The following is a 27,800-nucleotide window of genomic DNA, read 5'->3' on the forward strand; positions in this document are numbered from 1 at the left end:
GTGAGAGAAATGATTTGTCAGATGAATGGAATAGCCTGCAGAAGTTCGGTGAGGATTTTAACACCACTGGAATTGTACTAATATCACTCATGGCTCATGCATAACCAGAACCAAAAGGATGTACTAGTACATCAATAAGGTTATTTCTTTGCTCCATACTCCTTCATTACCACTAACATCTGGAATCACTTTTTACCTACACATTTACTAAGACAAAGCAAGCTCCCTGTTGCCATTACATTCCCAGCCCCTTCCTCCTACATTTTTCTTCTTGTTCTGTATTACTCAACTAGATTTGGTAACATTTTTCCTTCACAGAAATCAAAAGTGGGTGTTCTGACACAAGAACAGAAAACAAGAATAATCCAAATCTGGTCCACAGAGATCTTCTAAATACTATAAATGAAAGCAGTATTTGACCCAATGCTAATATAAAGTGATGCTGAAAAAGAGATGGCACATGGAAAAAAAATCAGAAAGCCAAGAGTAATTTCCAAACAATACTTTTCACCTTCTTTGGTCTTTTATAATAAGATTTTGATATTAATGCTGATGTTAGGGAAGTCTTGCAGCTGGTATCAGTTTTGACCTAGGCTGTTAGAAGGGGTAATGCTGTATTATTTCAGTATCACTGAAATAATTAAATAATTAATTAAATACTCTCTCTAAATGTATGTAAGTGGCAATGACAGACATTTCACCTTCAAGTCCTTTGCAAGCAATTTCCTTTCAGCACTGCAGAGTATCAAGATTATAGGCTGTCAGCATCATTGTACAGACTTTCACACTACATAACATTCTCCAAGGAAATAGACACATCTTCACTAACAACAATTTATTAGTATATTTGGAAGAGATATGCAGTAAATCTTTACAGCACAAAACTAAACATGGCTCCCTCTTGAGTCTAAAGTGTGCATGTTACTTCTTTAAAAAGTGCATCTTTTAACAAGTATCTTGTTCAAAAGGAACAGGAAAAAAGAACATCCTCCTATTGCAACATAAACAAAACCCCTGAACTCACAAAAAGCAAATGGTAGAAAACTGCATTTTGGGCAAACCAAGTCAGGTCCAACAAATTTTAATAGGCACCTACTGTGGCTTCTGGAATCACTGTTGCATGCATATCTCTAGTCATATTGGATTTCTCTTTCAGCTTTGACTGCAGCAATGTGTGTTCCATCACACCAATCTGTATGTCCATCTGAATGGTTTCTTGCCTCAATTTTGTTAAGGCCTGTTTAATCTTCACTAGAGGAGCTGTCCAAAAAAAGATAAACAGTACAACTCTGTCAGCCATGTAACACAAAAGCATTGTTTGCTGTAATTTACTCCTTAAAATGGAAGAGTTGAATGAACAAAAGGGTGTTCTACTCTAAAGACAGGATTGTACTGATACATCATTTTTAATATGCAAACCACTTTAAAGACAGAAATAGGCAATGACAATTTTGCTGTCTTCTTGACATCTAAGGGCTTCATAAAAATGTGCATCAACATTAAGACAGGTTTTTCAATGATGTGTTTTGCTCAGCTGAAAGCCTTATCCCCATAGCTGACTTGAGGTTTAGTAGAGAACTGAAGACACCTTCAGCAGGGTGTGAAAATCTTACCTGTGAAAAGCTATTAAAATGTCTTGTGTTTTGTTTCTAAACCCTCCCTTCCCATTAATATGATGCTGCTCATATTAATCATCTTGCTCCTTGCAATTGCTCTTATTCTTCTTTTAATGAAGTACATATCATAAAACTGTCACCAAGAAAAAGGATGTGTTGTCTGAAGCAAAAATGTACTTACCACCATCAGTCATACTGCTTCCTTTCTCTTCTGTTTCCTGCTTTACTTTCTCTAATGCTTCTGTAATCTTAAGAGATTTTTTTCATAATTAAACCAGATGAATATCGAATTTTAAAAAAGTCTCTGCTGAATAACTGCTTTTTTAAAAAAAATTTAACTAATCCATCTTACTTGTTACATAAAGAGAAATGATTTTTCAAACATTCAGAAATTAATTTAACTAAACTAATGTTGTTAAAAAATTAAAGAAAAAGTGTAACAATTTGACCAAACACCATGATGTTACTGAAAATCTGCACATCCCCAGTAAAAACAATACAAGTGTTTCAGTGTGATGCTGGATGGATGAACAAAGGAACCAATATCCCTACAGATCAAGATTCATCAAATAACCATGCTCACTGCCCTTCTGGAAGCATCAGGATTTTGACATGTTACACTGGAAACCTGAGAAACAGCACTGCAGCATAAGAAGGTGCAGCAGTCCAGCCTGCTGGCACTGGCACAGCTACAGGTATGTAAAGTCCACATCTGAAGAACAAAAGTGCATTTCAGCACTGTCTAGCACCTACAGACAATGAAAAAAAGCAAATATATCATTCTAAAGTATAGCCAAGGTAATAATTCAGTATTCTTGCTGATAATGTGAAAGAGCCCTTCATTAAGGCTTCAATAAGCCTTTTCAGCAATGAAAAGGAATCATTGCTACATTGCTACTGCCTGCATGCAGGAAATGGTATTGCCAGGTAGGCTGAGGTCTTGATTGCATGCCTGTAAACATATCAGTACTAACATCCAGTGTGTCTGGTTTACCTCAGACATGTGCCACTGCACCTATGTAGTTTGAGGGATGCCAGCTAATAACATATTCACCATTACTTATCAGTTAATTAGCTCCCAAAGCACACACTGTAAATCTGAAGCCATCACAAAATACTTTTTCAAACTTACTTCCTTGAGAGTGAAATAGAAAGCAGATCTAATTCTGCAGAATTATACACTCAAAAATCTTTGCTAGAAAACTCACATTAAACTGCTGCATTACCTACTGCAGCTGCACTTGGTATCATTGTAGGTCCCTTCCAACTCAACTGTTCTATCTCTTCTAAAACATCTCAAATTTGTTGTACAATTTCTAACACATTCTTATTGGATGACCTATTTTATGCACCTATTCCTGAGGCTTCATTGTCAAGTAAGTAAAGCTGGTATCTAAAATCCAAACAGAGCCATTTAAAAAATTTGTGAATTGGATAAAGAGTTGAAGTATGTGGAAATCAGGCTGTCATTCTAAATGAAATGCCATGAAACACTCAACGGGGAGGCAGTTAGGAGACAGATGTTTATTTAAATTTGTCAGAGCACCAACAGACAAGGAAAAAACAGAAAACCAAATTTAGGCAATAAGATAATTTGATGTATGGAAAAATCTGATGTATGGAAAAAAGTACTATTTAGTCAAATATTGCTTTTAAGTGCCTGGAAGATAAAAATTTCAAACTGTTAATTTTAACTAAAAATAAGAATTGAGCTTTTCTTCTTCCAAAGAATTTATGGGCATGATTTATTAATCCCCAAAAATTCTATGACACAGGTTATAAAATACAGAACATATACCTTCATTTACAAACTGAGCTTACACTTCATGAGTTAAAAATCAATGACAGCCTGGATTTAAAATTTATTGACTGGACTAGATCACCTCCTCCAAATAAAGAATAATCTTTAACATGAGAACAAATCAGAGAGAACTGGTTTCATTAAACTGCAACTACTAAATGCTAACTCTCTGAAGACTATTTTAAAGTAAGATGTGTTTTACCTCAGAAAGCACTCTAATCCTTTCAGTTACTCCTCCACTTCCCTCCTGGTACTTCTCTTTAGCCTGGAAAAAAACATGTCTTGGCTGTAATGACAGAGTTGGAGAGATGTATGCAGATAGTTCAGAGAAAACTTCAATACTTGCTCTCATATGTTTCAATTCCAGAAACTCTCCCACAAAGCCCCAGTGAGGTTTACAAATGAGGACAGGGTTGACACATCAGCCCTTGCAATGACTATCATTCAAAAATGTAAAGCAGTAAATAGTACAAATACACACTTGATAAGAACTATGCTTTCTAATCATTTACATGAGGAAATAAACATGGAAAAAATCTGCCATAATGCAGAAAGGATTGAATACTGAAATCCAGAATAATACCCCATCAACAGTAAATTACTGTCTCGAAGATACCTTAACAACAAAGCAAACAGAAGGTGCAGAGGTCAAATTCTGTTACCATTACAGTCACCATGGCCACAACCAGGAGGGCTTGCCAAAAGGCAGACTATAATGCCTCCTAAATAGGGGATCAAAAATCTTCTCAGACAGCAATCTATTGGCATAAAAACTAAATAAAGCAAAGAAGTCATCAGAGTGCTTTGTGCACATTAGCACTAGTACCCAATCCAAGGGATGAATGTTGGACTGAGACTGTAGTTATTCCACTCCTGACAGATGTGTGAACTTCACAGGGAAAGCAGAACTAGCAATTTACTAGCTGCTCAAGACTGGCAACAACTATACATAATACTCAGGCAAAACCATGTATTTTCCCCTGCAGAACAGTTGAATAAAAATTGCTAGTTTAGCTTAGGAGGAATATAATTTGACAGCAAATCAACATTTCCCCTGCTTTATATCCAACAGCAGAATTCATATATAGCTCACTCCATGTTGTCTTTGCCTCTACCCTCACTTAACAGCAAGTTAATACAGGACAAGGCAACAACAAAAGATCAGCAATACCTCACTCAGCAAGGCCTGTGCTGAACGGTATTCTTGCACCAAGTGCTCCAACTGATTGTTGATGTACTTTTCCCTGCTATTGATCTTTTCCAGTGTTCTGCTGATTTCATTATGGAGTTTGTCAAGGTAACCCTAGAAAATCACATTCTGTGGGTTGACAGTTGACAGAGAATATGCAAAGAGTATCAAAATGATGCTGTAGTTAAGAAAGGCTATGGAAACCTACAGACAGAGAGGAGAATAGTACAGAAATACTGTGTTTAGCCAACAAAAAATTATTCCCAATGTGTTCTGGTTTGCCCACCTCCAAAATATATATTTCAGTCTTTACTGCTTCATCACTTTCCCCTCCTCAGTTAATTACAAGTGTCAATGTCAGTAAGTTACTCTAGCAACAGTATTTGAGAGTATTTGGGGGTTTTAACAGCACCTTCAGATTGTATTATTCTATTTTGTCCTCTGTAGTCAGGACGCACTTACGGTAATGCATTCATTACTGGACCCTGATAGCCCTGTTAATCCTCACACATACAACTCTTCCCCAGAAGGTATTTTGTCACCAGCACTGTCCTTAATGATCCTTGTCATATCTTTCCCTTTTTAATTTTACAGCAATAGCACAAAAACAATGAAGAAAAAATGATCAATTTAGCCCTTAATGCATATCAAATAGAAAATAAAAATGCTGACAGATTAGTAAAATATTCTGTACATACAAGACATACCCTAGTTTCTTTCAAAGAAGAATCAATTCCATTCTTATGCTGATGCATTTGATCTACATGAATCCTCCAATCCTAAAAAAGGCATCACAAATTAAAACACAGGTAAGTACAATTTTTATCCTTCTCTGGTTACTAAACAGCGGCACATATGCAAAGCAGGGTCAGTTCTCTTTTATACTCTTGCCATGTATCATCCTGCCAGTGCCATGTTCATAGCCAGGGGCACTGGCTCAATGTGACACAATTTATAAATCTCCTAAATGTCATATGTGACACTCAGATCCATAAACAAACACTGACATCCTCACTGACACCATAGTAGCTATGCTTTTTAGAGTCTGATCTTCATGGAACCATTTCTGCTAGAAACCACTCTGGGCACAAATACTAAAAATATTGATTGTAGCTGCCCTAGTTCAGCTTATTCTTAGACAAAATGACTGCTTTTGATGCCCAACACCTACCAAATCTGGACTATCTGTTCTTTATCTTCTATTTCAGTCATTACCGTTACCAGAAGAAGAACGGAAAGAAAAAGAGGCAGAAATAACAAAACTTGGTTTTGGTAACAGGATACAATTAAAAGGGGGAAAATTAATTCCAGCTTCAAGATGATAGGAAACATACATGGACTCCAGGGTGGGGCTGAGAAAAGGTGCTGTGAATTGGCCCTGCACACCAGGTAGTGATTCAATAGACATAATGTGCTTATGTTGTGTTTCACATTTGCAGGAGACTCATGATCTCTTCTTGGTCTGAAGTTGCTCACAATTTGCCAAACTCTGGAGTTTAAATAAAAACATCACGCAGACAACCCACTCCCACCTCTGTCCACAACTTTACAGTAAGTTCTAGTTTCTAGTGCCATTGATTAAACCATTAATACTTTCCTGGTACTATGTCTACATGCACAGCTTAGGAAACAGAATATGTTTACTGGCACAATGCAAAAAGGCCAAACACTTCTCTCCAGTTATTTCTGAAAGAAGCTAGAAGAAGAATCCTCTTTTTATGTTCATTTTGACATATTCCTTAAGGCAAAGAGATGATGCATTAAGCGGAAAGCTAGTAAACCTCAGATCCTACAGTGGCTTTAATTTTTCATCTATGCCTTTATTAAGTTTTAATTCCTCACTGTGAGACTCAAGCATCATGTTCTCTGCAACAGATGGGCTTGCTGAGGATCACAGCAGAGTGGTTCAAGCCAGGCAATTTTTCACACAGAAAAATGCAGTATGGTGTAAGAGAGGCAAGCAGCTCAGCAGACAGCTGAAGGTTTCCCTTATTTTTGGCAAGGTAATTGTCTTTCATTGTGTTCAGGTATATGTATTGTATTGCTTATCAGTGCTGCAGATTGCTCCAAAACTCCAACTACCTGGGTCACTGCAAATGAACAATTTCCATACTGCACTGATCTGTGTGTGCTACACAAGCTCCTGGAAAGAACGCTTATGGCAATGCCAGGAGCAGGCCCTAGGTTTGGACCTGCCAAAGATGGATACCTACTTTTAAGCTCATTCTAGACTCCTTGAAATAGACTATGGAGAGAAATACACAGTTCTAAGACATGATGATTTTCACCCTGAGACAGCTACCAGGATATGGTGAGCAAAAGCAGTTGAAAAAGTGATCACTTATTTTCACTAAACATTAGGAGAGTTCAGGATGACTAGACCAGGGTACAGACCTACTTGATTGTCATGTAAAGTTTACCAAGAGGGATTCCATACAATCAGCCTTTCACGTGGTTAAAAAATAGAAGAGTTGAAAGGGAAGATCATCAGCTGTCCCCCAAGAAGATGTTTTAATAGTTGTTAAACTGAGGATATAATATTTTAGAAGTGTGGATACATTGGAAATGTCAGAGGACTGAAAAAATCCCCACTGAATAATTATGTAGAAATAAGGTGCCTTGTAAGCGGCAGAAAAAAAATATAATACTGAAAAAACACCTTACTGAAAATTATTGCTTCTAGGGTCAAAGCAAGTGACAAAGGTTCAGACAAGGCAGCACTGGAGAGCCCATTACTCACAGGTCTTTGCATGACAGAAGACAACAACTGCAAACAGAAAGTAAACAGCATCGACTGAAATCACATTTTAATCACAACGTGTACACAAGCAAATCCATTCTTCCATACCTTATTGTCAGTCCTGACTGTGACTTTCAGCTGTGGAAGCACACGTTCCACTTCCAGATTCCACTCTGCTGCATCTGTTGTGGACTGTAAAATCTCTTCTTGCTTTGCAGTGTCATTCATGTTCTGTGTAAAAATCCCGAAGTTTATACACAAAATATCATTGTTATGTAATGAAATCACTATAATGGCTTGCAGTGTTAATATTAGAAAAATATTTATATCCAGAATGATCTAGACTACAGATGAAACAGATTTCTTTAATGGCTTTAATTCTTTAGAATTAAAGTATATCTTCTCATCATACTTAAGACTGAAGACAATTAAATGTATATATTAAGAAATTATAATACATCTCAGAAATGGTATATTTATGTGGGATTAAATGTATTCATGAAACTAATACCATGTTTCTCTAGAAGTCTCTGCAAAAACTTTCTTGCAAATGTTCCCAGCAGCCCTTCAGTGATATCAGTTTAGAAACTGGCTGCACATTGTTCTTACAAAATAATATTAATATATAATATCTGATTCATTTCAGATGGTTTTTTTCAAGTAAAGACTATGCAAGGATTTTTACATTTAAATCCAACAGACACAAATTGCTGCTACAGATGTAAAAATCTCTCATGAGAGGACTAATGGGTAATAACTTACTGATCTGTACGTTTGCGCCTTTAAAACATTCAGGTCAATATAATTTTCTTCATTGTCCGACTCTTCTTCCTTAAGAGAAGTTTCAAAGCAAGACTTCAGTAATTATTGCACAATTTTTCTCCATAATTTTATTTTGCAGGAGAACAAACCAAGGAGTATTAAGTTCCATATTTCTGAACAAAACAATACATGGAGAATTTATGAAATGGAGCTTATGAAGAGGCATAATACCTAGTACAAGCTGGAAGGTCAAAGCTACCCCACATTTCCTTCAGAGCACCACAGTATTACAAAAATAAACCAACAAAACCCAAACCCTAAAGCCTCTGATATCAAATGGCCCACTGTCAATAGTTGTATGGTAAATGTATTTTTTAATGTATTTCTTAAAGCTCTACCTTAAAAATAAAGTCCCATCAAAACAAAAGCCAAACCACAAGCAGACCTCAACACAGTTTTCAAGATATTGTTTGTACTATGTATTTGAAGTTACAGAATGATGCCACGTCTTAAATGTGCAGAATAACACAACTGAAATTGAGGCAATTGCTTTTTTCTTGTCCATGAGAACACACACTCTGTTAACATACTCTATAAATCTGTTATAGTCTCAAAATCCCCTTCTTCTGTGAGGGGATTATGATCAGCTGAGAGCCCATCACCCGTAAGTAATGATGCTTTTTCTGTGCATTAATCTTCATTTATCTATACTGTATTTCATCTGCCATTTTATCACCCAGACACTTCACCCCTACACACCTTGTCCCTCTCCTGACTGTCTTTTCCACCAAAGTGAAATTTCATCATCCACCTCCTTTCTACACAAATCTGCTAGAATATGCAGATTTGTGTAGAAAGGGGGTGGATGATGAACACAAATCACAAAAGCTGCAATAACACAGGTCTTAGAGTAAAATCCTTCAAGACTCACTAAAAACCTTGGTGCTTATTTCTCCTTTCTCTACTTTACCCATTTTTAACTAACAGGGACCACTATTTTCTTCTGGCATGTCTGACCCCGAGTCCCCTAAATACCTGTGAGAAATTAAGACTAAATTAAGACTATCTTTTGCTAAATGGACAATAGATATTTGTGCAGCATTTAGAAGAACACACCACCAGAACAAGAAGACTGGTTATCAGAACTGAGAAACCAAACTGTGCAGATTTTCTTGCACACCCAGCCTCACTGCCTACTGCTGGCCACCTAATACAGGCTATCCCTTATTTACAGAACTAGGCTTGTCTCTGTCAGCCTCATCATTTTTATTCAGAAGAATTAAAACCAAAGAACAATCTCATTAAGCTCATCATTAACATTTAATTTCTGGAAATACTGCTAAATTCAATTATGGATACAGCTAATATCAATATACTGGCAGCAGCAATGGACCAGGGGAAAAATTACATTGGCACGTAATTAATCCCTGTAGAACTACTAGGGGCTTTAAAAAGTGAGTATCCTTTTGGTATAAACTGCCTGGTAATGTAATACCTAGTAAAGGAATAACACCTCAGTGGTTTTATTAACACACATATATTCCAAAGAGCTAAAAGAACACATTAGTTATGAAAATCATGGCCTAGGACAATACCCAAGAACAAATCCAGAGGTTCTTTGAAGGATTTCAACTATGCTTTCGTTAACTTTTTCATCCCTACTTCCCAATTTAAGCAGCTTAGACCTCAACAAGATACAAGAAAAGAGGAGACAGCTGACTGTTTTCCTATTTCAACTCTTTAGTTTAACATCAAGAGTAGATTTATCAGGAGAAAAGAAACAATTCTGAATCTCTGTGTTTTTAATGCAGATAGTTAGATTCTACTGCACATAAGAATATACACTCTGTCTTGAAGAGTTAATATTATCTGAAAAGCCACAAAAACCCCTACATAAAATCTGACAATGCAGGAATAGAGCTGCAGGAAAAAAACTTGAACAGCTAATTAAAAATGCTTCTTAAAAAAAGCCAAACAAAATGAGCAGTGAATAAAAATTTCCTCATAGTTGACCAATACTAATATAATCAAAACCAACCAAATAAACCTACTGCAATATCCTCTTCCAATCTACTAAGTGTTAATTCTGCATCATCTTCTGTTATTTCTTCTTCTTCTGGCTCTTCTGTTGGGTATGCTGGCCTGAAATTAATTCAATTAATTCAAATTGTAAATACCTCTGCAAACAAAATATTTGATGCGAAAAATGGATGATATGGAACATACCTAGACAGTGATTAGGGTTTCACAACTTAAAAAAATACATACTCTGCCTTGAAAGTCTTGTTCATCTTGGACTGTCTTAAAAGTAAAGGCAGTACAGTACATTCACACTACAAAGCCATCTAGGAAGTAAATTTTGGGGTTCTTCTCTATTGGTCTAACTCTTAAAATTCAACTGCAAGTCACCACAGGCTTATTTGCAGCCTACAGTGGAATTTGTGTACTAAAGAGAAGTAACAGTAAAATATTTCCAAGGTAGAAATTACTTTGCTATATCCATTTCAAAACCCATTGGAGAAAAAGAATAAAAAAAGAACACTTTTAAAGACATTTTCATATATTTGAGATTATCTGTCAACTAATTTGTCTAGGATTTCCTTCAGATTAAATAAAATTACTCTAGTCTACTTGCAACATGACATACTGTGCATAACTCCAGGAATTTACTACTGATTGATAGAACCTAAAAGGACATTACATGTTTCAACTCAAATACCAGATTAACAAGGAGTTATGTGTAGGGAAATAACAAAAAAAAAGTCATCAGTTAAACCTTAATTAGCTAAGTCTATAATGGTCCAAACTCAGCCTTGCTGGCAAAAGGCCAGTTGTGTGAAAATGCATTAGGAATTAACTGGCCACCCTGCTTCAAGCCTAGTTGAATTTACCATCTCATGAAATGTCAAGTAAAACGGTTTTAGTCATTCCTATGTTTTATCTTACCACTACAACTTACATCTGTTTGCTGGAAAATAAAGCATAAGGGAGGATGCTTAGAAGTCTACTGTACCTTTTCCAGCTAAACCCAGTGTGCTTCAAGGCTTCTTCAGCTAAACAATCAAGAACGTAGCACACTTGCTCTCCGCAGCCTGTCTTTAATTTTGAGGGAGGAAAATCCACAGGCCTTCCCTAAAATAAAAAGAGACAGGCTGTTTACTAATGGCCTACAGCCCATATTTCCTCCAAGGGAGATAAGTTCTGTACACTAAAAGAAAAGTGTCCTTTGTGTATGAGATTTTATTAATGACAATTTACATTCTTCTCCTATGCAGCTCCAGTGAAGCAACAGAAGGAAAACCAGACGAAGGCAAGGAAAAGATGCAGTGTAGAAATCTTTAAGCATATGGTAAGAGCATACTCCCAGGTAGCAGAAGAGGCAGAAGCCACAAGGGATCTGGATGGTCAAGCACACAAGTGACAAGGCAAAGTAATAAGAGCTACAGAGAAACTAAAGTATTGAGACTTAACTACCAACTTTTCAACAGTGTCCTGTTTGCTCCAGATTCTACTTATAAAATATTTTAATTTATTGCTCTCATGCAGGATAAACATGGTAGTTTGATATAGTTTAACTCCTTTAGAGAACAGTGTCCTTAACATCATTCACAGCTGCACCAGAGCATAATCTTCCATAAAATCATATTTCTTGTCAGTTGATATAGTCTCCTGATCTTTGGAGTTCAGTGGTTTTCCTTTCTTTTTTTTTTTTTTTTAATTAAAAAAATAAAATCTCGGTAGTTCCTAGCAGTTTGTAAAACCTTTTACTCCTTAACAACAACAACAAAAAAAAAAATACAAAACCAAAAACAAACAAAAGAAAAAAAAAACAAACAAAAAACCAAGAACAAAAAAAACCCCAAAAACAAAACAACGAAAAAAGAAATCAAAAAACCCCACAAACATTCTTCCAAACCACTTCCTACACTACAAATTAAGTCATTGACTTTGGCTGGAGCAGGATCACAAACTGTGTAAACCTTCCAGATGAAATCTCTGAAAATTATGCTACTACAAATGAGCAACATATGTGGTACTAAAAAAGGTAAGCCTGGTTAAATTCATTTTACAGACTGCAGAACAAAACCAACTGGAATTATTTATAAGACCATTTCCGTACTGCTAAAATAAAAAGCAAGTAGGTACAGCCTATGTAAACTTCCAATTAACTAAGTAACACAGTACAAACTTACAGCTAGGAAAAGTCTGTCCAGTCCTTGGGACCAGACCCAGCAGGAGAACAGTGTGTGACTGCTGTTATTTCTGAGGGGAATGCAGGAGCTTGCAACATTGGGAAAAGAGCCCGTGTGACACTCACGAAGGACCGCAGCTCGGAGAGCACGTTTGAAATCACAGCATTGGGGTCGTCGCACTCCTGCGGCTGCTCGAAGGGATGTCCTGCCTTGCTGATCAGCCAAGCTGCAAGCGTGCAGAACATGAAGAACTGCTCACCAGGATTGGTGGGCAGCGCAAAGTAGTGCCTGTTTCAAAAGGGGGCAAACGGCACGTAGCGTGAGTTTCTGGAGCTCTTACGTTATAGGTAAGCACAGGCTACAGAGCAGTTTCTTTACCTAGTTTTCTCAATGAGCAACCCATCTGACCAAAAATCAGGATGCCTAGTTTCACACAAAACCACAGCGGACCAAGTTTTCTACACCCAGCTTGCTAATTTCCACCTTTGAGTAAGTTATTAGTCAACACTCACTTGGCTGCCAAGTTCCCCAAATCACCTCCCCTTCACACTTTCCTCAAGAAAAGCAGGAGGATGGTGTTCCTACATCTGTGAATTCAGCTCAGATCAAGAGCATGTTTTGCAGTGATCTTTCCACCTGTCCTTACCTACTGTGCTTTGGGTTGCTTTGGAGAGCAATGAAAACTGGATCTGACTTGGATCACACCAAATTCAAATATGTGACCCTAACAAGAATTCAGTCCATAAAACCAGACCACGCCCCAGAGTATAACTCACATGCACCCTGGAGACTGGGAACTTCTGGAAATGCTTCCCTTTACCAACACAGCTACTCACTCAAGTAGCTTACACAAAGGTCTGCTGTCCTGCTCCAAACATTCCAATACTTCAACAGCAGGCTAGAACTAATTTACAGCCACTGTGCTCATACTTGAGCCTCCTTCCCAAAAAGGGGGTAACTTGTACTCCCTTAGCAAAATGTTGCTTATTAGAAGCTTAATTCTGTGACACCCTGCAGTGGAGCCTGGCTGGAAGTGATGGATGGGTTTAAGAGTTATTTGGGCAGGTGGATTTTGGCAGCACCCTGGCCCTGTTTCCCAGACTTCCTGTCTCCACCAAAATTTAAAAGAAAGACATAAAAAAACATTACATATGAAACAAGTATGTACTGGATACGAAAGCCCAGCCTTACCAAAAAATGGGTCCAAGACCCTTTTTGTAAAGGGTTAAAGGGTATAAAATATACACACACCGTGAATAGCTATCCTGAATTCAAGATATTTAGAGTTGTTCTGAACAACTTGGAATTTCGGCAGAGCTATTTTCTGCGGAAGAGGTAGAATTTAGGCAGAATTACTTTTTGCACGGGTACCCCGGCATGCAGATACCCGGCACTTGCCGGGGGCAGGAAAGGTCAAAGGACTCTTTACTTATCGCATCTCAGCCTTTCGCGGGGCCTCGCGTTCTGAAAGCTTCCAGCTCACACGGGAAGCTTTGCTACAGGCTATTTTCCCAGGCATTCTGCCATGCAGGCCCTTCGCTATGCTCCGACGGAATTCCTCCTTCCCGCCGTCCCCCGCCCACGGCCACGCCAGCGCCCTCGGGCCGAAGAGGAGGCGCGGGTCAGAGGCACCTGGATAGAGGCCGCATGTTGTGACGCCGCAGCGCCTCCTCCTCGTAGCTCAGCAGTTTCAGCTTGTCCAGCAGGTCCTCCATGAGCACGAACATGTGAAAAGCCGCGCCGGGCCCGCGCTCCGCCGACGGCTCCTCGCCCCGCTCGCCGCGCCGGCCCGGAGCGCCCTCTTCCGCCATCTTGACTCGTAACCACAGCGACAGGGGCGGGCCCAGCGAGGCCACACCACCAACCCGCGCGGAGCTGGGCAGCCTTTCAGCTCTTGGGGCACTTGACGGAGCTGGTGAACTTTTAAACTTTTATCCCTTCCCGAAGACAAACTTCGGAACGCCTCCCTCTGGGAAGGTGCAGAGCGGGCAGCGGCGGTAGCTCACGGGCTGAGGTGCGGTGTTCTGCCGGAGGTGCGGAAAAGTGAGTGTGGGCAGCCAGGAGCTGTGGCATTAGCTGCGGGTCCCGGCTGGACGTGCCCTGGGGCGGGGCGGGGAGGACAGCGGGTTGGAAAGCTCTGTCTCCCGGGAATGTGCTTGGCCCTGGTGGAGCACCTCGCATGCTGTGTCCAGCTCTGGACACCTCACTACGGACAGACTTTGAGGCGCTGGAACGTCCAGCGAAGGGAGAGGGAGCTGGTGAAGGGTGTGAAGTGCAGGTCCCATCAGGAGTTGCTCTGGAAAGACCTTAGCAGTCTTTACAACTTCCTGAAAGGAGTTGTAGCCAGGTGGGGATCGGTCTGTTGTCCCAGCTGTCTAGTAACAGGACAAGAGGACGCACTCTCAAGCTGTGCCAGCGGACATTTAGATTGGATATTGGGAGGAATTTCCCCCCTGAAGGAGTTTTCAGGCATTGCAATGAGCTGCCCAGGTACCTCACCATCTCTGAAAGTGTACAAGAAACGACTGGACGTGTCACTTAATGCCATGATCTAGTTGAGAATTTCATCAGTCAAAGGTTGGACTCGATGATCCCAGAGGTCTTTTCCAACCCAAATGACTCAGTGAATGCAAGACACACCTCGCCTGTCTACTCCTAACACTACCAAAGTCTGCGGGGACACACCCTTTCTTGCCACTTCTCCCTTTATTTTGTTTGGAGTTTTTTGTAAGCCCTCTTCCCGAAAATACTTGAGTCGTTTTGTTCTGCTGGAAACCAGATGGCACAGACAAGTCTTGAATTTTCCAGAGAGAATAAGTCACTGTTAGAAAATTACTGTTAGAAAATAATTGCCTAACCCTGCAGCCTAGGCAGCCCTAGGCACCTACCTGTTGTTTCAGATGACCAGCTTCTTGAGAAGGGTGTCATGATTACTTTTACCTTACGTTCTTTTTCTCCTGAGCCCGGGGGATGTGACCTGGCTCCCGGTGCCGGGTTCCTGCGCTCTGCCTCTGAGGGAATTGGCGCTGCCGCTGCCTCCCCGAGCGCCTCGGGAGCAGCGTCGTGGCTGCTGTAAGCCTGTTAGAGCTTGCAAGAACTTTGGGTTTGCCAGGCAAAATAAATGGTTAAGAGAAAATGTTTTTTAAGCCCAAAGAAGAGAACATAGAGGGTGTGAAATCTTTGCGTGTGTCGAATCGTAGATCTCACTGTAAAAACAGCTGCTTCTCTCAAGGGGACCGCACGAATTTCTGTGTTAGCTGCTCGAGCCCTGAGCCATGCGGGTGGGTCAGAGTGCAGCTGGAGAGCGGCAAAGATCAACAGGGAGTGAGACTGTGGAAATTTTCTTCCATTCGGAGTATTTCTCAACAACTGAAGTATGGAGTTAGCATTTAAGTTGTAAGGGTTTCATTGTGGGGAGGCAGAGAACGACTTCTCTGTTTTACTGTGGGACATCTGAAGATTCAGTGAGGAAATTCTAGAAAGCTGGTATCATTGTGGCAGGAGATTTTAGCAGCATGTGATTAACATGTCTTTTTGAGAATTTTACATGCTTGTTTTTCTTGTTTGCTTGTTGGTAAAAATGAAAATCTTCTAGTATTTCCCAGTCCTTGTAAGTGTGTGTATATGCTTGAAATGTGTTTTTGTTAAGTTGCATTGAAAAGGAATAAATAGAATCCTTTGTACTCTGAAATAAATAAATTTTATGTGAAAGGAGAATATTTCAATTTGCTCACCAGCTCTCAAAGAGGTCACAAAGTACACTGGGCAGCCACCAATCCCAGTGGCTGTTTGCTGCAGGAGTGCCCTGATCAGGTTTGAGCTTGACTGCAGAGTTCAGAAATGGGGAAATACTTGGATACGGTTTGGTCACTGATTAACCCAAGAAAGAGAAAGCATGTGTTTGTTTCCTGTAGTGGCCAAAGCAAATGCAGCATTCCCCCTACCATTATTTGAGCTGTTCAGTATGTCTTTGGAAAAGCATTTTAGCACCTTGCCTTGCTCTCAGGAACCCTGGCTGAGCTGTTTTCCAGTTGAGCCTGTGGTGATTCTGTATGAAATAATTCTCCTGAAAACTAGACCATTAGTAACTAACATGACTACAGTGAACTTAATTCTACTTGTGCACTGTCTGTATACATTATTTCATATTGATATTTCACTACAAAGCCTTAGGGCATGACTTCTTGGTTGTGCCACTTACGTCTGTGACAAACAGGCATTGTTTGTTGCATGTTTGTTCAGTCAGCATACAGACACTTTATCCCTGTAAGTCTCCAGAACTTGCTGAAAAGACTGGCCAGAACCTACACTCATATTTTTCCACAGACCAGCATATATTTTTCTCTAATGGGAAGATCCAAAGCTACAGTTTGTGCTGAACATGAAACTTTTCAGCTATGTAGTTGTAGCTGTTGTATTTTGGAGCAGGTTATGGGGCACAGCTAGAAGGTGGGAGTCAGTGTGCACTGTCCATGCAGCCCCCAAAGGCATCACAGAGGTACCACTGGAACCATGTTACTCTCAGAGCATCACTGCCAGTGAAGGGTGGCATGTCAATTAAACATGGCAGATCCCTCACTAAGGGAAATACAGCATTGATTGCAGTTTCTGAAATTCAAACATCAAGCACAGTATATCTTGTTGATCAAGTTGGAAGTGTAGGTAAATAAGCAAAAAAATCCAATAAAACATGATGTGCCCCACTTGCCAGTGCAAGGGGTAAAGAAAGTGGATACTGGCAATTGTTGCTGACATGGAACAAAATTATAAAATTATACATCAGATGTTTATTTTTCCATTGCATCTATTTCTGCCTCAGATTTAATGTTTTGGTGCCTCTGTTTTTTTGTTCTGTTTTTTTCTCCTAAAAGAATAGTGAGAATACGTAAAGCAAGCACACTACCTTTTCAAAAGAAATACTACTCAAAAATCTTTAGGATTTAGGATTCACGTCCACCACAAATATAGTCTTAGACCAGTCAAAATGATTCAGAATACTAAAAGGCCAGGCTAGCAAGCCTGGATAAACCAGTTAGAAGTGGTACCTATAGCTGCCTTTTGGGGAGAAAAAAAAAGGACTAGGAAAATCTGTTGAAGACTTTTCAAGTTACTTGATTCATGAGGTAATTTCTCCACTGGGGTATGCTGTATTTTAGGATAAGACTGCATTTTCCTCCACTCAGGTAATAGTTACAGTAAGGTTATTCTTTTTCTATTACGCATGAGAGGTTCCAGTTCATTGCTGTCTGACAAAACAGAAAATATGATGAGAGAGTCTCCTCCTTTGCATTCCTACCCTAAATTTCCATGCACATGTTTCTGAAAGTGTAAAAAGTGTGAAAAGTTCTCAATATCTGCAGTATTTGCAAATGCAATCAAATTTTCCACCCCAGAAAGTCAAATATTGCAGTAATCAGAAAAATATTTTAAAAAGCAAAGAAAATCAGGCTTGACAAGGGATATCTTACATACTTTTGCAAATTTGACTTGACCAGTTTTCCTTGGTATCCTGTTCAGGAATGAGGAAGATTAATATTCCCTAGCCCTGCAATAACACTGATAGTAAACACTTTCTATTTATTAAAAATACAGCATCAATCTGCAAGGGGCTACAAGGTAATGATTGAGCCTCCACTACTATGTAATGTGTAGGATCACATAATGAATGACTTAAATGTCAAAAATCTGTACCAAGTCTGTTGCAAACAAAAACACGATACAAAGGCCTATAGTCCTTTGCAAGCTGTAGAAAGGAAATTACATATGGACATGTCTTTTATCTGCATTTAAATAGGTTTTATCCCCTGCTTATATTTTGCCAGTTTGACCTGAATCTACGAACCAATGAAGAAAAATGAAAGGACAGAACATACCAGCTGTCATGATCTGTGTATTTCACATCAGTGCTACACTTTGGGGTAGGTTGTAGCTGAAAAATAATAAAAAATACCATTATTTTAAATTTTTATTAAGAAGAGCTAGTGAATTCAAACACTGTTTATTAAGGTAAAGAATCGATTTTGGGTAATGTAAAACACTTCTGAAGCCAAGGACTGCTTGTCAGGTGGCTGCATGGATGGCTGTGGCCATTGAGCCCCCAGACTGTTACCTGCCAATGTTTCTGCCCCACTGGTTCAGCAGGCAGTGCTTTTCAGTTCAGACTGAAAATGTTTTGCATCAAATTGACTGACTTTGCATTGAGAAGACTAAGGAAAAGTCATTTGGATTGTTCTGCCAGATGAGCTAGAGATGGGACCAGAATGTCTGAGATGGCAGCTGCCCCTGGGCACTCACTACCAGCCTAACAGCTTGTCTGACCTTGGCCAAGAAGTCAATGTGATGATGCTAAGTCAATGCAGTCAGTTTTTTGAAAGATTAATTTTAAATTTCTCTTGTATGCTAGCAAGGCCTAACTTAAATGTTGACAGAAATGAGATGCTACCACTCGTGTCAATTTTTGGAATGCACACCTTAATTATCTCAAGGGGCTGAGACAGAGCTTCCTCATCCTGTCTGTGGTGGCAAAGCTGTTTCAGGAAGTTCTGTCCTTCCCATCAGTTGCAGAGCCATGTCCTTTTTCCCTGTGATGGTACAACTGCTTGGCACTGTGTGAGGGTGGTTGGTAACACGGGGCATTGCAGCATGGCACTGTGAATGTTTGAACATGTAGGAAGCTGCAGCTCAAAAGGCTTTTAAAGTCTAAGATGGAAAAGATGTGGTTCAAAGTGTGGGAACGCATTTGAAGCTCAGGTGGTGAGGTGGCAGTGTGCTGATTTGAGTATGTAGGTGCTCACTTGGGATTCCTACATAAACTGATTAGAAGTTCAGCGAGCAGAGCTCTGTGTTGTCATCCTGATTAAACTGAATGGACACCCTTGCTGTCCCAAGAGACTCATGTGACAAAAAAGTCATTAAAGAGACGTTGGCACACCTGCAAGAGCATTTTTTTGTCAGGGATAAATAGGTGCAGAAATATACTTGTAGACTGGATTAACCTTAGTCATTTATACTTATGGGCTTTAGGTTTTACAGAACAGGAAGAAGTAACAGGACTGTTTTCCAAGGATTGCATCCTCCCTTGTCGTTTCCCACCTGGGCATGATGAAGTAATTCACTGGAGCAAAGAGAACAAAAATGTGCACAGTTACTACCAGCAGAAGGATCAGCTGGGAGAACAAGATCCACATTACAGACTCAGAACACAACTTTTCCATGAGAACATCCCTAGTGGAAATGCCTCCTTGAAACTTAGTAACCTGACCATGACTGACGAGGGCTCTTATACCTGCTACGTGGGAACAGCGCAACATCAAACAGAAGTGGAAGTGCAACTACGAGTTAAAGGTCAGTAAGGCATCAAAAACCCTTGGATCACACCACTGCAAATGGAATGGCACCAGCAGATTTCCTTGAGTTTCTCCCATGGAATCAAAATCTTCCAACACAGCAGAGCACCTTTTGGGCCTGATGGTGTTATGCAGCAGTTTTTTCACCTCTGGTGAAATATTGCAACATGGATTGGAAAATTTTAGTGCAGCACTTGTTTTCATAACCTACAGCACGTTGATTTCTAAGGGCTAATTATGTGGTACACATAATGTGGCTTCTCAGAACTGTACATATCTTGGCTTTGTAAGTAGCTGTGCTTTCTTCTGAAATCAAACACTTCTCAGCTATATTCATTCTCTCCAATGGTATTTCAAAAGAGTAATTGCTTCAAGTTAAAAACCATTTTGTAAGTAGTAAGATTTACTTTTAAAATTGTTTTTTCATCTACAGCTCCTTCTTCTTATGCACTGGAATACCAAAAGACAAACAGAGAAAGAAGACTGAAGTGCTATGCTTTTCTCACTTATCCAGCACCAACTATATCTTGGGTACAGGGCAGTACATACATCCAGGAGACAGATCGGGAGGAAACTAGGAATGGAGTTCTCTATTCTCTTAGAAGTGACAAGGACATTATAAATGTGACAGATACTTACCAATGTCATATTCATTTGGATCATGAAGTGTGGGCTGCTGAATGGAAGATGCAAGGTAGGAATGAAATATCTTTCGGCATTGTTACTGAATTTCACAGCTGGCTTCAGAGTCAAACTAAAGACAGTCTTTCTGCAGTGGGGCAACATGGATATGGGACAGTGCAAATGGATATACCTTTCTCTTGGAAATGCATGTGTTAGGATTTCAAGGCAGCATTACCAGTTGCTTCCAAGAAGTAGGAATGAGAGGGGCTAGCTCACCCTTCTGTAAGTTACTTTTACTCTTAACATCTATATCAGTTTCACATTTTAAGAGGTGCCTAATAAACAAACTTCACCCTCTATCAACAAAATAATTCTGCCCATTGGACAAAATACATGGAAACCTTGGAGAATATGTGGGTTCTGTGAGGGAGGTGAAAGTTTGCCTGCTGCTCTAGCTGCATATGGTTTGTTTGATCCTTTCATTGTACTTCTCTTCACATGCATCCTTAAGTACCATTCTGAGTGCTGGGTGCGTGGGGAGCAGCAAACAGTTTGCATTTTAGTGAACAGCAGCCTGTTTGTTTTAGTTAAGGAAAAGCAGGACTATGAAATTTCAACTCTGCTTTGTCTTCCTCCTGAATTTCATTGGAAATTCACTTTGAGTCGATAACTGGTAGTTTTCAACCTTTCCTGTTTCTTAGGGAATATTTTTAGTTGAAGGAAGAGCAATGCAAGAGCAGTTCTCTTGTGAGATGTGCATGGATGCTTCCACTATCCTGATTACCCCTAAAGTGTATCCAGACACTCTCAGTGCCTAACCCACTGCATAAGCTCCAGAACAAGAGTGCAGTTTTTAATTTACATGGAATTGCTTACAATATGGAAGGTTGCAAGTATGGCATCTTAGTAGCTACCAAGTGCACTGTGTCACACACATACTTGCATTTCCCTGCATCCATATAACCCCTCAGTAGAACATTTTAAAAACAAACTGTTCTCCTTTTGTTTCTGTAGTAGCAGTGTGGGGTACAATTCTGGGTTTTTTTTGTCTTCATGATTTTTCAGCCCCACACCTTTGTTCATTAACCATTCCCCCCAGAAATCAAGTGTAGTTATACCATGTCAAAATAATCTATTACCTTCCTCTCCAGCTGACTGCCAGCCACCACTGGTGTCAGATCCCTGCTGTCAAATCCATAATTGTGCTATGATGTTAATTTGTCTTGTATTAGTATTTTATATATTAGGTGTTAATTCCATTTACCTGCCTTCTCCTTCCCTTTCCTTTTTTTTAAAGCTATTTACTACTTGTTAAATGTTCAACATGGACAAGTAAAGTACTTAAGTTCACCATAACTGAAAGTTATTTCTAACTACATACAATCTTTTTATTCTTTTAGTTAAATTATGTTGTGTTTTATCCATTTGCTTCAGGTGTGCAGTTATCTGATCAGTTCCATTTTCTCTCTGCTCCCAGCGTGTGGAATTTCCTGCTGTTTTACACAGACTAGACTGAATCACTTCTATTAATGAGCCCCTCAATTAGAGGAAAAATAGTCAGTTTTTAAAAAAAGGATATTCATAAATATTGCCAATACCAATTAGATTTTTGTGTAAGATACGTGTGTTTTTAAAATCTTCAGATGCTTCTGCTTCTAGAAGCGTACTGTGATATTTGAATGCAATATCAAAGTAGTGAAATATATTTTTGTATTTGCTCATGGTAGTATCAAACCTAAGAAAAAAATCACAGTATGTCTAAATAACCTTCACAGTATTTTCCAAAAAAGTGCAGAGAGCTCTTTATCTGTTTCAGACCACCTGCCCAAGGTGGAAGGAGAGAGCACCGTAATTGCTTGTGAACACGGCCTTGACACTGCAAGCACTGATGGTTTCAGTGTTGCCTGGACATTGCACAGAAATGCAGTGACCTCAGTCCTGGCCTCCTTCAATGGCACATCTCACTCTCACCAGCCTCGAGTCCAGCTTAACGAAAGTGACTTTTCACTGAGGCTGGATCATCTTACTGCAGGCGACAGTGGAGAATATCTGTGTAATATTTCAACACCTCTCTACACAAAACTTGCTGTGACAACTTTGCATGTCGGTAAGTTGCCACTCCTTCCATTTCAGAGGATGAGGACCAGGATGAGGACCAATCTCAAAAATAATCATTACATAAAGAGAATCAATACTACAACAATGAATTAAAAATAGTCATGGAAACAGCTCTAGAGTTCAGAATATACCCCTTGAGGAGGGACATTGGCTCCACTGGAAGGTGCTTTTCTTTGTGAATGGATTCAGCCTTCATTACATGAATTGGGTGAGAATGTAGTGGGACAGCAGTGACAGTTGTTTGCCAGCTCTCGCTATGCTGATGCAACATGCACTTATTTTTGTGTCATTTGGTGTGATTGGTACAGTTGGGTGGAAGAGAGATGTTTTATTTTTGTTGGCTCAGAAAAAAGAAAGTTACCAACGATGTGTTTATTTAAAGACTAGAAGTTTGTTTTTTTCAGTCAGCAGCTTATTGTGGCAAAGGTTACAAAATCGAAGTCTGCCTTCAGTGCCTTCAGTTGCCACCAACTGCTCTCATCGCTGGGAGCACAGCAGGGCTCTCAGAGTTCTGTCCTAAACGCTCTGCTGACAGCAAACATAGTTTTAAATGTAGCAGAGAGATGATGGGAAGCCCAAAGCTTGTGGTATAAGTTTGGCTGCAGAAGAAAGCTTGTTGAGAACACACAGTTGTTATTTTCAAAGCTTTAATTCTACACAGCAGGCCTTTTTTAGGCCTGGGGATATATATGTTTAAATGCATGCCTGTGTTTTTATGAGCTATAGTAAATTCCCAGCTGTGAAATCTTACTTACAGTTATTTCATTGTCAGTAGCACATACAACAGCAGCACACAGACATTTCACACAATTACATACAATCACCAAAAAGATTGAGAACTAATAGAGGACACCTCTTCTAAACAAAGAAGACAACTTGAAGCAAGCCAAGCAAATAAGACATGAAAAATAGAGATGACAGAAAAGGGGGTAGAATAAGTGATAATAACTACAGATGAGTACCTTTGTGGCTTTCAGCACAGCCTGAAAGCAGATAAGTGGCTGGAGACAGTAGGGAATGGGCTATCCACGTTGGATAGCAGCTATAGCACAGCAGCTGCTGAACAATCAGAAGGGTTTCCAAGGACCACTGGAAAGAAGGCTTTTGAGGGGAAAAAAGAGATTTACAATCATCTCTCCTGCATATGGAAGGGTTGCAGCTTAAAGCTGCTCTTCTGAAGGAATTTACAAGATGTAAACATAGGTCTGCATGTGGTTACAGAGTCAAGCTAAAGGCAATGACTAGATTAAATGCTGTTTTAGCAGTTCTTATTTTTTAGCTGTTTTCCAGACATCCATAGGAAGTTTCCAGAGGAGTACACAATTTTTCAAATTCTTTGGACAAGACACAGCAGGGGAAAGACAACCTGAGATAGAAGGGCCATGCAGTTCTTTTGACAGTTTGGTGCTGTGCAGAAGTTTCTTCTAGGTGGGCTTTGATCTCCTGTGGAATCCATGGTTATCACTCACTCATCTCAGAATTTCTTGTGTCCACCTGGATTGCATGGTTGCACTATGGAGCAGGGCAATGTTTCAGATTAAAGTTGCAAAGATTTTGCAGCAGGAGTCTTGAAATTTAAGATCCAGGCTGGATAACATTTACAGAGCTCCTCTACTGTAAATCAGTAGTGCTAATGGCACTGAGCACTGTACCTGGAGATAGTGCCCAGCACCCTGGGCAGTTGATTGGTTTTAAATGGGAAGTTGTCAAATCCTATCCCATGAGCACACATGGAATTTGCTATCAGCACAATTAAGTAAAATAATCAGCTTTCAGCTAGTCACACTTAAGTCAGTAAAGTATCACTTCAAAGTCTTTCACTATGAGTCAAGTAAATTTAACATTGTTGTCCTTGTCTGTGTTTCCTTGTAATGTTTCTTTCTCCCTAAATCATACCTTTTAGATTATAAATAAGAAAAAAAATCATAGCTTTGATATATTTATTGAATAATAAGCCCTTCTTTTTTGTACTTGTATTTTTAAAGAAATTTCAGGTAACACTTGGAAAATTGTGCTAGGAGTGCTTTGTGCTGTGGTGGCAGTAGTGACAATAGCAGCGGTACTTTGCTATCTCAAGGTATGTACAATCATTAGAGTACTTATTTTTTAAGATACTGTTGATACCAAGCCCCTCAAGATTTGAATAAGAGTTGAGCCAAACTTTGGAACTTTAAAAATATTGATAATTAGTAGCCGTAGCTAGACAGTTGTGATTAAACAACTGCACTGTTAGCATTGTTTTTTATGCTGATCTTGTTTTAAGAAAAGGGAAGACAATCCCAATGTGAACGGGCTGTCTGGACAAGGGGCACCAGGAGTAGAGTCCAAAGAAAGGTAATTCTGGCAGTGGGAGATTGAAATCCATTGACCACCTCCTCAAAATGGACCCCCAACTCAAATTGAAGGGAAGTACCTAAATCCAGACCTTGAATGTTTTTCTGAAGATTTTGTCACAATCTGAATTTGGTAAGCTTCAGGAGGCATTTTATGGGTACCTTGAGGTACAGCAAAAACACATTAGAAAGAAAACTGAAATTATTATGCCTCAGTCTTTTTTCATTTTTCTCTCTACACAGAGATTCACTTGCATACTGCTTATTAAACAGTTGTAACATGCTTTAGAGATGATAATATACTTTGAGATGCAGTTGTCTAAACAATTTAAGCAAGATTAAGTTATCTTGGGACCTATTGGGCTGTCAAACATATCATAATCAGAGGAAGTGGAACAGTTGACAGGTTAATTCGGCTCTGGTTACATTGATGGAGGGCTAGATGGAAAAACCAGGAATGTTTCTGCACTGTTGTGTGCATGCTTATTTTACTCAGATAAAACTAAAATTGAAAATGCTGACTTATCTTTATGGTGAGTGTGTCTTTTTCTTGTTCCCCCACTAGAGGATTAATTTTACACATCAGTAGTTCATATAAGTATTTTTATTTTGTCTAGAAAAAAAAGAAGAGAGGAATCATATAGAGACCTTGACATACAGGAAGAAAATATCTCTCTGCACACAGATACTACTGAGACTGGTGACGAAAAGAACAAAGTTCCTCCACCTTCCCCTTTGAGTTACTGTAAGAGCCACATGGAAATGTGATTTTCTGAGCAACAATAGCAGACAAATGGGGAGGAAAAAAAGTCAATGGACACTTGTATGTGAAGAGTCATGGAGCAAGGCATCTCATTCCCCACATTAGCTTATCTGTTGCTTTTTAACTGGTGAGTTAACTCAAACCAGACAGAGCTGTCTTGTAGTGAGTTATTTTGGCACCATGGGATTACCACCTGGAAAGACAAACTGGAATTCTGACTTGTCAGACACCTGCCTTTACAAACTATATAATTTATATCAAACTGTCACAAAGCAGAAATATTCTGCACATTTTCCTAGAATCATGGATTTTCTCCTCAGAGCAGGGACACCTGCTTTGCTGTTATTCCTCTGGAGGCTGACTATTTCTTTTGGTAGTTTTAATATAGGTAGCTTGATATCATGTACTGTTTTATGTAATCTACTGGTAGTTCTTTTGTTTTATACTGTGTCAGAATTAACTCAGGTTAAGACCTTTTATGTGTTACCTCCTATCTTTTCAATAAATAACTCATTTTATAAATAGAACTGATCTGCCATTCTTAGAAGCTGTGGGCTAGAATGATTTCTTAAATTTAAGCTGTTGCCAAAAATCTGAGGCTAAGGCAGGGCTTCTGTGAAGCTCCCACTTGTTCTGTGACAAGTCAGCATGCAAAATTGGATGTCCTAAAGGGACAAAGAAGTTTCCAGAGAAGAAGAAATCCCTAAATTTTGAGTTTTGGTGGGGTTTTTTTTAGGGTGAGGAAAAGAGAGCTTACTGGTTTTTATTTCATCTAGTATTTTATTTTAAAGTAAAGACCGTGTCTGCTGTCGACAGTGGCAAGTCCGAGCCCAGCAGAGCATGCTGGGCTGGCAGTGGTGGGGAGAGCAGAGAAGTGTCCGAGTGGGAGCAGCTGTGGGGAACCAAACAGTGGCAGACTGAGGTGTGAGAAGCTGAATGCTGCCAAACACAGCCTAGCACAGTGGTCTGGAAAATGAACCGTGTGACATGGACGATCCAGCTTCTGGGGGTTTATCTGTCATTGTTCTCCATTGTCTTGGGCTCAGGGATAGGAAACGTGGGAGCCTCCCCCACCTGCTTTTGTCCTGGGGGCCACATGTTGTGTGGGAATGGTTGCCACCTTGTCCTAGTCTGGAAAAACACGTTGAGCCGGCGGCACTGGAATGGCTGCCATCTTGTTCCTGTCCCAGGGGACCGCATGGACATGACCTGTGGGAAGTGTCCGCCATCTTGTCTTTGTCCCAGTAGCCATATGGAACTAAGTTGAGGTGGTGAACACCTTTGTATGGGTAAAGCATCTCTTCTTGTATACTTTTGTTATTAACATTGTTCCTCTTTACTTTCAGTAAATTATCTCAACCCACAGTCCTTGCTTTGTCTCTCTCTTGCCAGAAAGGGGTGGGGGGAAGGGGAGTGGCTTATTTGGAGTTTAATTTTCTGGCTGGTGTTAAACTGCCATGGACCAGTTCCCTGTTTAAAGGCAAGATTGAAAAGAGTTCTTTATTTCTGAGCCACAGGGAGGTGTCCCTTGACACCATCTCCTGTGCCTGTCATGCAGCTGGCAAAGAGAAGTCTCTTGACTGGTGGTAGTAGAAACTTACAAATTGACTGTTCATATGGAAATCTTTACTTTCTCTTCTATAAAACTCAGGGTCCTACACGCAGGACAAATGGAAGCTGGGTTTTCCCATCTTTAAGGGCTCTCCCTTCCACAGGTTTAATCTGTGCTGCTGTCCTGGTTCCAGCCAGGACAGGGCTATTTTTTTGCAATAGCCATGAGGGGACATGACCAGAACTCTAATGTTATTTGATGCCACCCCACTTCATTGGGGGTGGGGGTGGGGAGAGGGACTGTCTGTGCAGGTTCCTTCAAGGAGAGGTCTAGGGTGAGCATTTCTGCATGTGCATCGCCCTCTCTTTTTTACACTTTTTAAAAATTAATATTGTTGCTGTTACTATTAATTTTCTTATCTCATTGCTGTTTCCAGGAAATTGTTCTTGGCCCGTGGTTTTTCACCTTTTGTGCTTTCAACTCCCAACTCCATTCCAGGAGTAGGAAGGGGAGGGGGAGCAAGAGTGGCAGTGTGGTTTGGGAGAATGAAGGGAGAAGAACTGTTCATAAAGCAGGACAGCTGCTTTAACAATCTGCATATGAAATACATGAGGCTGTGCAGCATGACTGGATTTGCCCTTAGTTTTGATTTTGTCAGAGATCTGCCAATTAGGATTTGTTCCAACATAATGAAGTCGGCTGTTGGCGAGATGCAATCTTCTATTGATCCCTAAGGCTTGGCAAAATAAAAACACAAATAAAT

The 27,800-nt window shown here is 39.8% G+C and overlaps 2 protein-coding genes across 4 annotated transcripts; one reads left to right on the forward strand and one right to left on the reverse strand.

The window, feature by feature from the left end:
- Nucleotides 1-820: 820 nt before the first annotated feature.
- Nucleotides 821-14,294, reverse strand: IFT57 (intraflagellar transport 57). Its single transcript, XM_059466932.1, has 11 exons — nucleotides 13,934-14,294; nucleotides 12,427-12,589; nucleotides 11,122-11,240; nucleotides 10,160-10,250; nucleotides 8,109-8,177; nucleotides 7,455-7,577; nucleotides 5,314-5,385; nucleotides 4,589-4,720; nucleotides 3,620-3,682; nucleotides 1,798-1,864; nucleotides 821-1,260 (listed from the first exon to the last, which is right to left on the reverse strand). The coding sequence occupies exons 1-11, from the start codon at nucleotides 14,110-14,112 to the stop codon at nucleotides 1,082-1,084; spliced, it is 1,257 nt and encodes a 418-aa protein (XP_059322915.1). The 5' UTR covers nucleotides 14,113-14,294; the 3' UTR covers nucleotides 821-1,081.
- On the forward strand, nucleotides 14,166-27,794 carry HHLA2 (HHLA2 member of B7 family). 3 transcript variants are annotated; one of them, XM_059466933.1, is made up of 7 exons: nucleotides 14,166-14,344; nucleotides 18,124-18,219; nucleotides 19,325-19,645; nucleotides 20,081-20,341; nucleotides 22,088-22,378; nucleotides 24,375-24,466; nucleotides 25,340-27,794. In XM_059466933.1, exons 2-7 carry the CDS (start codon nucleotides 18,156-18,158, stop codon nucleotides 25,364-25,366), a joined length of 1,056 nt encoding a protein of 351 aa, XP_059322916.1. In that variant the 5' UTR covers nucleotides 14,166-14,344; nucleotides 18,124-18,155; the 3' UTR covers nucleotides 25,367-27,794. The 3 variants fall into 3 exon arrangements, with proteins under 3 accessions (XP_059322916.1, XP_059322917.1, XP_059322918.1); XM_059466934.1 differs by having other exon boundaries at nucleotides 14,204-14,334; XM_059466935.1 differs by having other exon boundaries at nucleotides 14,277-14,315.
- The last annotated feature ends 6 nt before the right edge of the window (nucleotides 27,795-27,800 follow it).

This window comes from Ammospiza nelsoni, chromosome 2, assembly GCF_027579445.1.
Source record: "Ammospiza nelsoni isolate bAmmNel1 chromosome 2, bAmmNel1.pri, whole genome shotgun sequence".
Taxonomy (NCBI): Eukaryota; Metazoa; Chordata; class Aves; order Passeriformes; family Passerellidae; genus Ammospiza; species Ammospiza nelsoni.

Excerpts from the sequence above, each read along its gene's own strand:
- IFT57 (XM_059466932.1), bottom strand. The coding sequence starts at position 14,112 with ATGGCGGAAGAGGGCGCTCCGGGCCGGCGCGGCGAGCGGGGCGAGGAG. Across the intron at positions 11,241-12,426 it reads TCTCCGAGCTGCGGTCCTTC|GGAAGGCCTGTGGATTTTCC; the intron begins GTGAGTGTCACA and ends TTTTTATTTTAG. Across the intron at positions 1,261-1,797 it reads AAGCAGTATGACTGATGGTG|CTCCTCTAGTGAAGATTAAA; the intron begins GTAAGTACATTT and ends TTTTTTGGACAG.
- HHLA2 (XM_059466933.1), top strand. The coding sequence starts at position 18,156 with ATGAAAGGACAGAACATACCAGCTGTCATGATCTGTGTATTTCACATC. Across the intron at positions 22,379-24,374 it reads TGTGACAACTTTGCATGTCG|AAATTTCAGGTAACACTTGG; the intron begins GTAAGTTGCCAC and ends GTATTTTTAAAG. Across the intron at positions 24,467-25,339 it reads CGGTACTTTGCTATCTCAAG|AAAAAAAAGAAGAGAGGAAT; the intron begins GTATGTACAATC and ends TATTTTGTCTAG.